The following is a 14,672-nucleotide window of genomic DNA, read 5'->3' as shown; positions in this document are numbered from 1 at the left end:
CAAGTGATGTAACGTTGCGATGTGGATTCAGATTAGGAATGGAGGAATTCTCATATCCAGCCATCTTCTCAGTGTATCTCTGTTCACTTTCAAAGAAAAACACAAACAGGTCTAGAACATGATAAACTAGAAAATATCGCAATCACAAGATTATCGAATAAGATGCAGTTCCTTGCAAAACACTACGACCTGACGTTTTATGATAATTACTGGACATTAAGAGCAAACTTCTCGCGTAATACATAGCCTAACGTAATAAAACATAAAGTCACGTTCATCGGTCTAAACCCGCTTTTAGCGGCACTTATGGACATTTCACTGTATCATGAAACGTGCAAGCAACGTAATATCATTTTGCAGGCACGCATTTCCAAATCCTTGGTTGAAAACATTGTCAAAACAGTGTCTAGTTAATTAGTTACCTAAGATTGCAATGTGAAATACTAAACAAAAGCAAGAACAGACCACGACAGCACACGTCCTCCACCTGTAAAGGTATTTCCAGACTGCACAGATGAAACCTGTAGTTTTGGAGACCAACTACACGGCTGTCACTTTTATACCACCAGACGCAAATATGTGGGAACATATATCACAGTATATGCACTCTGGAAATCATATCAATACCGAGATGTAATAATGATCTCACAAACAGAAATATGAAATTTTAGAAACTCTGAAGCAACTGTGTCTTGTTAGGTAGGCCCTGTGTAAGTTACAACAGCAAGACCAGACAATGACACCTGAATCCCCAAACTATCCAGATGAAGTCTCTGCCAATGCTTTATAGATTGACTACACAGCTGTCACTAGTCTGTATGTGCTCAGCATGACATTGCATATGCAAATAAGAGGGACCATATATCACGGCAAGGGATAGTATATTCTTCTCAAATATTATTGGGTAAAAAATTTTTTTTTGATCATATACAGTGGTCCCAAAATATCTGGGAACATCAATGTATTAGATGACAAAATATGAAACCAAATGCTGTAGAAGTATTGTTCATCGTTAGTTCAAGTTTACCAGTTCAGTTAAACTATAAGGGTGCAGTTTGTCCAAAGGGCTACCTGTAGATAAAATACAAAAATAATGCAACAAAGTTTCAACTGTTTAAATGATTTATTAAAAGACAACATGAAAATCCACACAGCCAAGAAGTCTGTATATTGTCTTCCTGTACACAGAATGGTCCACAGAGATCATATCATGACATGAACCATTAAATCAGCTCCAGTCCGTCACAGGTGAGAATTACTTGTACTTTCTCTTCTTCAGGAGTGCATCTCTTAATGCAATCTAAGAAGAAAGAGAGGAAATTACTATTAAAAAGAAACACTGCAAATACCCAAATACAACACACAAACTGAGGTTTAATGGTAAATTAAGTGTGCACAGATTTATCACATCTAAAGGTATTAAAGATGGGGTCTCATGGGGTGGTGACGGCGCAGTGGATAAGACACATGCCTTTGGTGTGAGAGACCTGGGTTCGAATCCACTGTGAGACACCAATGTGTCCCTGAGCAAGACACTTAACCCCTAGTTGCTCCAGAGGCGTGCGACCTCTGACATGTATAGCAATTGTAAGTCGCTTTGGATAAAAGCGTCAGCTAAATGAATAAATGTAAATGTGAAAAGAGCAGCAGGGCTCACCTGTTTATCTCTGAAGGAGCGTTTTCCTTTGGTCCTCACATTCTGACTGTGTCTCATCATCATGAAGTTCTTTTTCCGTTTCTTCTCCTTGTTACTGGTGCTGGCGAACGGGTTTAGCTTACTCCTCTTTCTAACAAACTCTTTCCTATCTGTCCGCCCAGCCTGAGAGCAAAACAAATCCTGTTTCAGGTAAAAATAAAATGTAAATATTTTATGTTAACATAATACGGTTTTTACACTCACCATGGCTGTTGCCAGTCGTGTTTCTTTGTCAGATTTGGGTTTCTTGTGAAGACGTTCAATGTCTCTTAGACTAATTAACTCGCCTCTGAAAAACAGTAAAATAAAATAAATTAATATTTTTATATATATTGGTAGGTGAGGGAAAAAGTTAGTTTTAGGCCCTGTGTGTATATTTTGTGTATACACACACACACACACACACACACACACGTAAAATATATAGGACCGCTTAATTGTTTATATTACAACCCCAAATTCCTGACAAAGATTCTAAAATAATTGCAGTAACACCATGCCTAAAACACATTCTACCTCTCCTCCTCTTCATCACTCTCCACGTTCTTCCTCTTCTGTCCCTTTCCGGGTCCAGTGCTGACCTCTTTGGCCATCTGAGCGACGCGGATCTTTTTGAAGTCGTCCTGTGTGAGGAGTCGACTGGTGCTGACCGCAGCAGCTTTAGCTTTGCGCTCGTCCTCTGGGATACTCTGTAATTTCTCAGTCTGACATACAGAAACAGTATAGGTTCATATGCATCATTTCCCATCATTACAATCAAATCAAGCATTAAAGCGAGTGATAAGATCCTCACCACTTCTGTCTGATCTTCATCAGAGGAGTGATGGACGTTCACCCACTCGCCATCATCATCATCCTCACTCATGCTGGCGTTCTCCCAGCCATCTGTGAGGAAGAAGAGATCGGTCTGAGAGGTTTCTGACTGGCATTATATTGGGAAAAACTTATAAAGTCACATAATATTCTAATGCTATTACTGCTTTTTCACATACCTTCATCTTCCTCTTCATCTACTTTCTCCTCTACTTCCAGCACCTCAGCTCCAGGGATGTAGTCTTTGGCCTCCAATTCCCCATAGTTCTGAATTTTGGCCTCCTTGGAGGATTCTGTGGGCTTCCCCTGATAACACAATAAATGCAAAAATGTTAATGTACTCAACCATACAAAATTCGAGGGTCTGTAACTTTTTTCTTTTTTGAAATAAGTCTTTTATTCTCATCATGGCTGCATTTATTTATTGTCAGCAATAGAGCAAAATTGTGAAATATTACCGTCTAAAATACATTATCTATTTTAATATCTTTGAAAATGTAATTTATTCCTGTTATGCAAAACTGTGTTTTCAGCATACTCCAGTCTTCAGTGTCACATGATCCTTCAGAAATCATTCTAATATGCTAATTGCTGCTCAAGAAACATTTCTTATTAGTATCTATGTTGAAAACAGTAGTGCTGCTTAATATTTCTGTGGAACATGATATATTTTTCAGGCCTCTTTGCTTAAGTTTATTTCTGCCATTTATTCAAGTTTGGTTTTAATCTGTTGATTTAATTTTATCATTAAATTAATGATGTAAAATGTATTTAAATGAATAAATTACAAAACATGACATTTTCTTTGTTTACCTGCATGTCATGTGACCTATAACATACATCAGAGAACCGTGAACATGTGAATGTATGTAACTTATTGAAATATTACCTTAAAATCTCTGAGAGTACTTCAAGTAAATACTTAAGATCCAAAATGAAATCATTTAGTCTATTTAATATATTTATATGTAACTTAATATTTTAGGCTTCTCACCCTGTCCCTTCTGTGTAGCATCTGTGGATTGAGATCCCTGAAGAGCTGGATAAGACCTCTAGCAGACATCGTAACATCTGGAAGATAAAGATATGCTGTTAATATCATTTATTCTAAATATGATGTACATAATGAACAGACTATGATAAATAATGGTAGCAAACGGCATACTTTTATCTTTGTGAGATTTGTACTGTGCGAGATCTTGAAGCAGATCTTCAGACATTGAGAGAGGACAGCGGGCGACCACTTCTTTTATGGCATTGATTCTGTGATATGGGGATGAACAGGAGAATTATCAGGAGTAAATTACAGTATTTTGTATCATATAATCACGTTTCATTATATTTGACTTTACACAGCACCTACCCAACTGTCATGGCCTCTCCTGAATTTCTGTCTGTAACAAAGTTATTGGCGATGGTCGTGATGACTGGCTCAATGATCTGTAGATGTAACAGTAATTAATTTGTTACCATTTAAACTTAATTTGCAATTATTCAAATTAAAATCATTCTAATAAGATGATTTGCTGCTCAAGTGACATTTATTATCAATGTTGATTAATTATCAAATGCTTAATATTTTTTGGAGAAAAAAAACGATGCAATTCTTCAACATTCTTTGATGAATGCAAAGTTCAAAATAAAGAAATACAAATCTTTTGTAACAATATACATTAAATCACTTTTGATTCAATTTAATGCATCTCTGCAGAATAAAAGGATTATTTCTTTCCAAATAAATAAGAGAAAAATTTAATTAATGATTATAACAAAGTCCTCACGAACAGTTCTCACCTCGGGAGGGACCAGCTGATGGGACGCCTGGGCGGCACACAACATAATTTTGGTGACCTCTGAAAGAAAAGAAATAAATAACGAAGAGATCATAAACAGCTTCTGAAGACATGAGTATTAGATAAAAACACTGAAGTAAATTACGCATTATTATAGTATATCAGTGTTGTTTACCTCTCTGGTGAGGCTGAAGGAACCGCTGGACAAACGGAAAGAAATTAAAGAGGAAAAGCTGTGAAAACAGAAACAAAACCGGTTAAATAAAGTAACTTGTGAGAATAAAATCAATTCTTAAATGTGAAAGTTGAATAAAATTAAAATGTTCCCTTATAAATTACCTCATGAATTCCCACGAGTCTAGAGATGAGCTCCATCATCATGATCTTCACCTCAAAGCGCTCGTTTGAACTCTCCAGCTGCTTCAGGAGCTTCTCTGCAAAATCTGAATAACACGGATATTAATTACTAATCTAGATGCTTTTATAGAAAGCGATTCACAGTGAAGGTTAATTGATCAACCCTGGTGGGTCTGAACCTGCAACCTTTTAATTACCAGATATTTGTGAATATTTTACTATTTTTTTATATTCTGTCTGACAGTCTTACCTTGTGGATCATGGATCAAGTGGATGGCGGAGAAATTAAAAACTTCCACTTTTCTCTTATTTTTATGTTTCTGAGAAACCCAAATGAAATTCGCATGTTAAGCAATGGAATTAACAACGGTCATTACAGTGCATTAAACCCCATCAAAAAGACTGGGTGATTTTATTGTATTTTTATTAAAGTACAGTTCATGTAGTTGCCATTTCTCATTATCATTTAGTTTAACTTGATGTAACACTAAACTAAAAGAGTATATAAAATATCACTGAAATTAACAAAAGACCGATTATGAAACACTAGATTCAACCTTGAGAACTTTCATGGCTTTCTCCATTTTTTTCTTGTTTTTGGAAGATTTCTTTCCAGTGGAATATCGAATCATTAGATCTCTGGCTGTTGGCCCATCATCCTGCAGAAGGAAAAAAAATATATATATTAAAAAAAAAAAAAAAAAATCACAAAGATTTTTTGACAAATAGAAAGTTCAAAAGAATAGCATTGTTTTATTTGAAACAGAAACATAATAAATATATTTACTGTTACTTCTGATCAAATTCATGTGTCCTTGCTGAATAAAAGTATTAGTTTCTTAAAAAAAGAAATACTATTCGTACCTCAGACTCTGAATCACTGTCTTTCTTCTCATCCTCATCTTTTCCCAGGAAGAACTTCATTCCAGCGACAAGGATCTGAGAGGAGATTAGATTTGAAACATGTTAGAAGAGTTCAATAGCCCTCGAAAAGCAGTCTAGTAAATAAAGTTATAACAGTGTACAATTAGTAAATAAATTGTCAATAACTAATATAAACTAGACTAATGTTTCAATGCTGAGATTCATACTTATTCATTACAAAGAAATGGCAAAAATCCTACCTTTGTGACTTTGGAGAAACACGCCGTGGTGATGACGTTCACGGTTTTGGCGTCATTCCTGATTAGTTGATGTGGGAATGGAAAACAATAATAACTGTAGATCATACTAAATGGCACACATGGCACACTGTTCAAGGACTCACCAGATGTTCCTTTTGTAAAGCTCCACCATCACATCCAGAGAGATCTTGGCAGCAATGGGGTTCGAATCCCTCAGCATGGTGTACATGAAGTTCTGTAAGGTCTGAGCACAGAAGTAAATACAAAAGTATTTAAGTCAAAACTACAAAAGTGAAACTTGTCAAGAACATGTCAGTGTGTATTTCAGCCCAAAATCTAAATGAGCAATAAGTGATTAATCGCGTTTTGGAGGGTAAATTATGAAAAGCTGCAGTGCTTCAATTATGTGGCTTGATGAAAAATGAATATCATGCCCAAGTACAAGTGACTTACCGTGTTCAGTTTGTTGTTTTTGTGCTTGGCATTGATATTTTTGATATCGGTCACAATATGGGTATATAAAGTCTGAGGAGACAGAGGACAATTTCTCATTAGCAATCTTTGCAATAATTCATATTCTGAAAACAGAATTGCACCGCAATATTTACAGACCTTCCGCAAAAGTTTGTCATGACAGCGCAGCAGCTCAAAGAACAGCCCCAGGAGACTGGTGGGACTGATCAGATCTTTGTTCCTCAAGAGAATGAGAGCTTTGCAAAAAGTCTAAAAGAAAGTTTCTCTTTAGTAAACAGATCTTTAAAAGTTAAACAACTCCTACCCTGAAACACAGACTATCTTGATGAAGTTTACAGCTTATGCATATACACATGCTAACTGTACTGTAATTTAGGATAAATATATCAGCTAAACAACGAATGTTATTCGCACCATTCTGAGATCTGGCTCCAGCACAGTATGATGGTTTAAGAGCAGATCAGTCAGCTGCTGAGGGAAATCTGACAGCTCCTCTAAGTAACAGTGCCCAACCTGAAGACAAAAATCACATTTAGCCGATAACACAACAAGAGTCTAATCTTCTAAGACGTCTAATACATATCTAGATTTTAAGAGAAAGGACCTCCATACCTGAGCCAGAAACATGACCAGCTCTGCCAGGTCTTTGTTGGTTTTTTCAGGCTGATGTTTAAAGATCTCCACATTTGACTGATAGTGACGATACTGTTGCAAAAACTGGAAAAACAACAAATTAAGATCATTTAGATTCATGTGGAGCAACGTTAAGACATTTATTCCGTAGAATTAACAAGCATCTATTTTAATAATACTAGTCGGAAATCAATTGCTGATTATATGAACTACAGATTATGCCATTTTTACAAATTCTGCCTCTCATTTGCCATCCCAATTGAAGAATGACCCAATAATAGTAACGTTACGACCCGTAATAGTTAATAGTTAACGTTACTTCTCGCTATTTGAATACTAGCGAAACTGAAAAGCATACTAAACAATAAATGAGTTCTAATTACGTTAGGGTGAGTTTAATAAATACATGAACCGCTTGGCGTAATGTTAGCGTTGATTTAACTAACTTATACTAGCGACCAAGGGTGGGTTTCCCAAAAGCAACTAGCTGCTATGCTAGCGAGTTCCGTCGTTACCAACAGAGCTCAGTGGAACTAACGACCATAGTTAACTAACGATGCTTTTGGGAAACGGAGCCCAGGCTAGTTGACAAATCCAGTAGCAAGTTATTTACCTCCTCCGTGTAGGACTTTGGATCCCTCTTGATCAAATTTTGCAACTGTGGGAGGTTCGTCGGTAATTTGTTATTGTGACGCCCCGACATTTTTGATTATCTTCTTATAATAAGCGTCGAGAAATAACGTTTATTTTTAAGCGACTTGATTATTCCAGCACCAGCGTGGTTCATGAGGAGGTCGCCATGTTGCCAGCAAAGTACGGAAAGTCTGAAAGGACATTCCGGGTTTCAGAAGCTTCACTGCTGGTGGCGTGTGCGTTCGAATCAGTACTTGTGAATCATTTGAAACTTGTGCGAATCATTAGATTTGAATCAGTGGATTTTGCCCTAGTTGCCAGCTTGGGGTGTTTCGAGCGCTTCGAAACAATGAATCATTTGGTGAATCATTTGATTCAAAGAGGTTCGTTTATAGCATTTAGATGAGCGGTTTTCAGCGGCCCCCTGTGGACATTGGAGGTACGGCAGGAGCCCCATTTTACATTCTGCGTATTTTTGAGTTAGGTTAAAAAAAAATTTGTTTAACTATAGTAGTCCAACTGAAAAAATATGTGATCCTGGACCACAAAATCAATCATAAGTCGCACGGTATATTTGTAGCAATATGGGTTAAAATTATTTTTCTTTTATACCAAAAACCATTAGAATATTAAGCAAAGATCATGTTCCATGAAGATATTTGGTAAATTTCCTACCATAAATATATAAAAACTTAATTTTTGATTAGTAATATGAATTGCCAAGGACTTCATTTGGACAAATTTAAAGGCAATTTACTCAATATTTTGATTTTTTTTTTTGCACCCTCAGATTTTCAAATATCTAAGCCAATAATATCAAATATCATATGTTTACAAACCATACATCAATGGAAAGCTTGTTTATTCAGCTTTCAGATGATATATAAATCTCAGTTTCACAAAATTGACCCTTATGACTGGTTTTGTGGTCCAGGGTCACATATTGTCTGTTGTTTTGCTGCTGGTTGGATTAGTTATGAGTTTCTGCAGCCTCTGATTTAGAGAACTAGTATTTTATAGGTTTCCGAGGAAAACATATGTAAGGGGAAAATACAATCAATTGTACCCCAATCATATCAATTGATACAACTATACATGCTTAATAGTCCCAATATGTAAAAAATAAATAAAAAGGACACTTTTTTTGTAATTGGGAGAAGTTAATAGACAATGTCTGTCAAACTTAGGAAACCTGAATGCATCCAAATAACTAAATTAACTGGCATTTATTTATTTTTTCACACTAACAGAAATGTCAAAAACACAATGATTAAGGAAAACCATAAAGGCATGATATTCTTTTATTTACAAATTGCAAATTGTCCAGTATGTAACAGCTTTAAAACATATCAACAGATTTCATAAGATAAATATCACACTATATAGAACACTTTAAATTTCTTCGATCACCACTGGCACTCAGTGATTTCTAAAAGATTTACAAAGCAAATACTGTCTCGTATTCTGTCAAGGCAACATTTCCAGCATCATTTCATTTAAAATGCACAAGAATAATTTTTTACCACAAAAAAATATGAATTCATTTCTGATTTATTTGATCCATAATCTTTTAGGAATCTATAAAAACTGTATTTACCAAAAAATGATAAATTATAAAATAAATGGTTTTAAAGAAGTAGCAGCCAATGGTCAAGAATGTAAGCGATAAAAATACACAAAATTCTGCGAGGATTGTACACGTCACTGACGTCCAAAACATCTTAAGACAAATTTGTTCTGACGAGGTCAAAGCCTCGACAGGAAAATGAAGAAACTGCTTCCGAATTGTTCTGGTATTTTCAGCTGATCTCTCGAGTCTGTCAGGAGAGCAGAAAGGCCGTGGGGTCCACAGATTATCCTGACAGTTTCTCTTCTGCCTGCAGACATCTGAGCACATACAAGATGACGTGGTAGCAGAAAATGTATTGTTCCTGGAGAGGAAAAACAGCAAATGTTACATGCAAAAAGACAGCAGAATTAAACTTCATTTAAAGGCATCGTTCATTATGAAGCTGTTACCTCTGTCTGCACCATGCCCTGCCTCTGGAGTCTCATGGTACGGACCACATCTGATATGTCAAACTGTGGAGAACATAGGATTATTACATATAACTTCCATAATCGCATTAGCTAATACTGTATATAATATATATTACCATATTTTGTTTATCATTAGATTATTGTGCTGTAAGCATTTTCATCCATTTCATGAACCTTTGCCATTTAACTTCAATTATTATTTATACCATTTATTATATCATTTATTTAGTCATTATAAGGTGTTGCTATAAACAAACATAAATAAAAGTAGCATGCTTTAGCCAGACAAAATTGTGATTATTGAAAAATTATTCATTTTCACCATTTAACTTCAAAAATAATTTATATAATTTATTTGACCATTTATTTAGTGAAGTTTCTTGTTAATAAAAACATACAAATTAAATAAACAGAGAAAATTGATTCTTTAAAATTAACTTCTGTTATTTAATCTCAATTATTATATATAGAATCTATTCTATCATTTAATTTAGACAAATTATTTTAAAGTGTTACCAGAAACATAAATAAACAAAAAACTATTTAAACCTAACAAAAAATTGTGATTATTAAAAAAAATAACTTTTGTCAGTTAACTTTAATATATATATGTGTATATATCTATATCTATATATATACACATTATACATACACACACACGTATGTATGTATATATATATATATATATATATATATATATATATATATATATATATATATATATATATATATATATATATATATATATATATATATACACACACACATGTATGTATGTATGTGTGTATGTGTGTGTGTGTGTATATGTATATATATGTGTGTGTGTGTGTGTGTGTGTATGTATATATACACATACACACACATACATACGTGTATATATATATTATACACACGCACATATATATGTGTGTTTCTTGAAAATGTATCAAATTTAAAAAAAAATCTAAATAATAATGTGTAATGTACAAAACATTACAAATATAAAAATTCCAGTTAATTGTTCAAAGAATAAACTTGTATATGACACTTACATCTGCATCTTTGCTGATGAGGCCAAGAACCACATCTATGCAGATGAGCGTCCCTGATCGGCCAATCCCTGCGCTGCAGTGGGTGACAATGGGCCCTGATTGGTGGATGTGTCTCATGAAGGAAATGAATGTCAGGAGTTGTTCTGGTTGAGTCGGGGTTCCATGATCAGGCCAGCCTGTGTAGTTCAGATGAGTGACTCTCTGGATCTCATTAGTCTGCGAGAGAAAGATATACATGCAGATTTATGCATTTAAACATCTATGCATATAGGTGTATTAATAAATATACTGATATATACACAAACCTGGATGTCTTTGACCTCTATGAGGCGGATGACGAAGTTGTCCAGGTGCTGATCTTTGACCAGTGTGATCTGCAGCCGGTCGTCCACCATCTCGGGCGAGCGGGGCGTGTCGGGCCAGTACCTCTGACATTTCACCTTCCCCCCCTCCACTTCCTGCGTCATCATAGCGATCACGTTGGACTTCTGCTCCCAAACCATCTGCCAGAAGTCCCCCAGAGTGGTGGGCAGCGGCCCCTGGCACGCGATGTACAGGAAGTTCTCGTCTTTCACAGGCATCTTGATGAAGTTGGCATTGATGTAGCCACCATCCTTCCCCAGCATGACCCTGGTTGTGTCGACTGAACCAAGACAGAATTAATAGTCAAGTAACCTTCATTTCTGTAGCGCTTTATATAACACAGATTGTGTCACGGCAGCTTCACAGAGATAATCAGGAAAATAGCTGAAATCAATTCTGGAAATTAATATACAAAAAAGGCCAGAGAAACATGCATTGTTTATACATCAATGTTTTGTCCTAACTCACATGGAACAATGTTCTTGTATCGGTTTTTCTTCTTGTTCTCTTTGGTCTGACCAATCAGACATTCATCCAAGGGGCGCAAATTCTGCAGATTCTTTGAAAAAAAAAAACAATATGCATATTAAAATTTATTTTTTTAAATCCATATGCGCATCAAAGGCTATATTCATGCCAATAAAATAAAAATAAAATGAAATAAAATAAAATAAAAGGTTTAACAAGCTGGGATCAGCAATATTATTTAAATGTTCTTGAAATAAGTCTCTACTGCTCATTAAGGCTGCATTTATTTAATCAAAAATGCAGTAAAAAAATATTGATATTGTGAAATATTATAATAATTTAAAATAACAATTTTTTATTGTAATATTTATTAAAATGTAATTTATTCCTGTGATGCAAAGCTGAATTTTCAGCATCGTTACTCCAGTCTTCAGTGTCACATGATCCTTCAGAAATCATTCTAAATGCTGATCTGTTGCTCACGAAACATTTATTATTCTTCTCAACGTTGAAAACAGTTGCAGTGCTTAATATTATGAAAATACTTTTTTCAGAATTTTTGATGAATAGAAAGTTCAAAAGAACAACATTTGAAATAGGAATCTTTTGCAACATTATAAATGTCTTTACTGTCACTTCTGATCAAAGTAATGCATCTTTGTTGAAAGTAGTATTAATTTTTTTAAAATGTATGTAGTATTAAACGTGCACATAAAAAATGTTCAACTATGCAGTAATTTAAGGGGGTTTTATCATTTCTTGTGACTGAAGAAAATGTTCTAAGATCAAAGAATGGACTTTATCGATACATATATAGTACAATAAAACATTTTCTGTACCTCAAACTCTTGCAGAGGAACTTTCTGTTCCAGCAGGCCTTTCATCATACGCACTATCGTGTTGAGGTTAGCGGACGTATAATGACCGTCAGGAACCACTTTAACCAGCGGCAGAGACGTCAACTCTTCCTCAGTGACAATGGGGCCATCTGAGAAACAGAGAGACAAAAGAACATGTATAACATTTACAATAAGACAAACCTATTCAATGAATAAGATCTGGGCTTCATAACCCATTCGTAATGAAGTACTATAAGAAAACAGTCCTCTAGAGTGGTTTCTACAACAGACTGACCTTCAGTAAATTTAGAGTTGATGTTCTCTATCGGCAGCTCGTCACTCCCCCATGTGATCTCATCCTCGTCCAGCTGACCTGACGATGACTGCAGGGCACTAAGAAGAGAGCAAGCCTGCTAGATTTAGCCCTCTCAGAATTTAAGAGCACATAGCTATCTAACTATAAAGCGCTTAAATACAAATAGCCTGGATTCAGTCATGTTTACTAAATAGAAAGAGTTTGGGTGGTTTATGTCTCAAGTTGCTTTGAGAAAATCATGATGATAAACAGGAATATGAACTGAATTTTCACTCTAATTTCTAAATTTAAAATATAAGCTGCGGAAACAAAAACATACAGGCTACAGTAGTGAAATTACTTGAAGGGTCATATGAAAACTGCAGAACTGATTTCCTCACCTGTCGTTCAGTGGAACTTCAATATTTTCTTCCTTCCACTTAGCCTTCCGAGACGTCTGAAGACAGAAGAACATAACATATAGTTCAGACAAACAGATGCATTGTTTTACAAGTCAATACAATCACCTCAAAGTCCATTGTTATCAGATCAGATCTTGGATCTTAGAAACTCTGTTTGTCTGCTGTAAAACTGCAGATATTCAAAGTTTACAGATGGCTGTACCTCTGGGGAGTCTTCCGGCAGAGACGAGCCGTCACAGTCCGTGTCCTCTGATAGGTCACCACTTCCTTCTGTTCCCTTCCCTTTCTCTAGAGAGCCGGTGTCATAGTCTAAAACACAAACACACACAGTCCTGATCATGTAAATACTCCACTCTCCCATCTGCAGGTAACATTCAGATGAGACATCTGCCAGAATGATGTGTCATGTGGGGTTATTATAGGAAACTAGAACTAAAACCATTAAAAAAAAAACATGGTTACACTTTATTTTACAGTATGTGTATTTGCAGTGTACTTAACCAAGAAGGTACTAGTAGTATAAGGTAACTACAGAGGTTAAGGTTAGGTTTAGGTTCAGGGTTAGTATCTGGTTATTACTCAGTTGTTGTAACTGATATAAGATGATAATATATGCAAGTGCAAAAGGATTGTAAAATAAAGTGCGGTTACACTTTATTTTAAGGTGTCCTTGTTACAGTGTGATTATACTGAGTAATATTAATTAACTACATGTACTTATTACATGGTTAGGATTAGGGTTACTTACATGCAATTATGCATAAGTTATAGTTGTAATAAAAGTAAGTACATGAAACGTGTAACAAAGACAGCTTAATATAAAATGTTAAAAACATTTTCATGAAATAATTAACATTAAGTGAAATTCCTAAAATATGCTTACTAAAAATGCTTATATATATATATATATATATATATATATATATATATATATATATATATATATATATATATATATATATATATATATATACACATATATATACATATATATACATACACATATATATATATATATATACACACATACACATACATACACACACACACGCATATATATACACACACGTACATATATATATATACACACATATATATACATATATATACATACATACATACACATACATACACACGCGAAAAAGTGTTGGCCCCCTTCCTGATTTTTTTTTTTTTTGCATGTTTGTCACACTTTAATGTTTCAGATCATCAAACAAATGTAAATATTAATCAAAGATAACAAATAAACACAACATGCAGTTTTTAAATGAAGGGTTTTTTATGAAGGGAAAACAAAATCCAAACCCACATGCCACAGCACTTTTTCACACCACTGTACACATATATATACACACACACACACAATATAATACATAAAAAATAAAATATACTAAAAATTAAATATTTAATAAAACTTAAAAAATAAAGAAATATAGAAATAAAAAATGAAAATGAAAATAAAATTGATAACATTCATTACTAAAATTAAAATGAACAATATAACATTTTATTAAAATAAAATATTTTAATAAATGTATTCAATTAAAAATGTAATGCATCAAAATATTAATTACAAATAATTATAACAATAATAAAATATTATTAATATTTTATTAATACATAATAAAATTGAACTAAACTAATTAAACATTTTAATAAAAACTATAATAGTATCTCAATGATACTAAAAT

The 14,672-nt window shown here is 34.3% G+C and overlaps 2 protein-coding genes across 2 annotated transcripts in view; both read right to left on the bottom strand.

Annotated features, from left to right (window-relative positions):
* Window positions 1-1,107: 1,107 nt before the first annotated feature.
* Window positions 1,108-7,900, bottom strand: LOC306862416 (protein SDA1 homolog). Its single transcript, XM_079405213.1, has 22 exons — window positions 7,504-7,900; window positions 6,870-6,974; window positions 6,672-6,770; window positions 6,396-6,506; window positions 6,237-6,308; window positions 5,927-6,027; window positions 5,784-5,841; window positions 5,524-5,598; window positions 5,217-5,318; window positions 4,910-4,979; window positions 4,642-4,745; window positions 4,478-4,535; window positions 4,304-4,362; window positions 3,873-3,949; window positions 3,675-3,772; window positions 3,504-3,580; window positions 2,689-2,815; window positions 2,490-2,581; window positions 2,213-2,400; window positions 1,901-1,985; window positions 1,658-1,819; window positions 1,108-1,300 (listed from the first exon to the last, which is right to left on the bottom strand). The coding sequence occupies exons 1-22, from the start codon at window positions 7,591-7,593 to the stop codon at window positions 1,256-1,258; spliced, it is 2,055 nt and encodes a 684-aa protein (XP_079261339.1). The 5' UTR covers window positions 7,594-7,900; the 3' UTR covers window positions 1,108-1,255.
* An 894-nt stretch (window positions 7,901-8,794) lies between these two features.
* The window catches only part of LOC306862368 (tyrosine-protein phosphatase non-receptor type 13-like), a 70,989-nt gene continuing 65,111 nt past the window's right edge, over window positions 8,795-14,672 (bottom strand). Inside the window, exons 41-49 of the mRNA XM_079405137.1 lie at window positions 13,184-13,290; window positions 12,961-13,016; window positions 12,560-12,657; window positions 12,265-12,413; window positions 11,426-11,516; window positions 10,900-11,237; window positions 10,595-10,810; window positions 9,543-9,605; window positions 8,795-9,454 (exon numbers count right to left, since the gene is read on the bottom strand). Of these exons, the coding sequence (XP_079261263.1) occupies window positions 9,377-9,454; window positions 9,543-9,605; window positions 10,595-10,810; window positions 10,900-11,237; window positions 11,426-11,516; window positions 12,265-12,413; window positions 12,560-12,657; window positions 12,961-13,016; window positions 13,184-13,290 (1,196 nt within the window). The 3' untranslated portion in view covers window positions 8,795-9,376. The remainder of the gene's footprint in view (window positions 9,455-9,542; window positions 9,606-10,594; window positions 10,811-10,899; window positions 11,238-11,425; window positions 11,517-12,264; window positions 12,414-12,559; window positions 12,658-12,960; window positions 13,017-13,183; window positions 13,291-14,672) is intronic.

This window comes from Barbus barbus (assembly GCF_936440315.1).
Source record: "Barbus barbus genome assembly, chromosome: 43".
NCBI lineage: Eukaryota > Metazoa > Chordata > Actinopteri > Cypriniformes > Cyprinidae > Barbus > Barbus barbus.
Note: the sequence above shows the minus strand (reverse complement) of the source record. Positions and strands in the feature narration are given on the sequence as shown.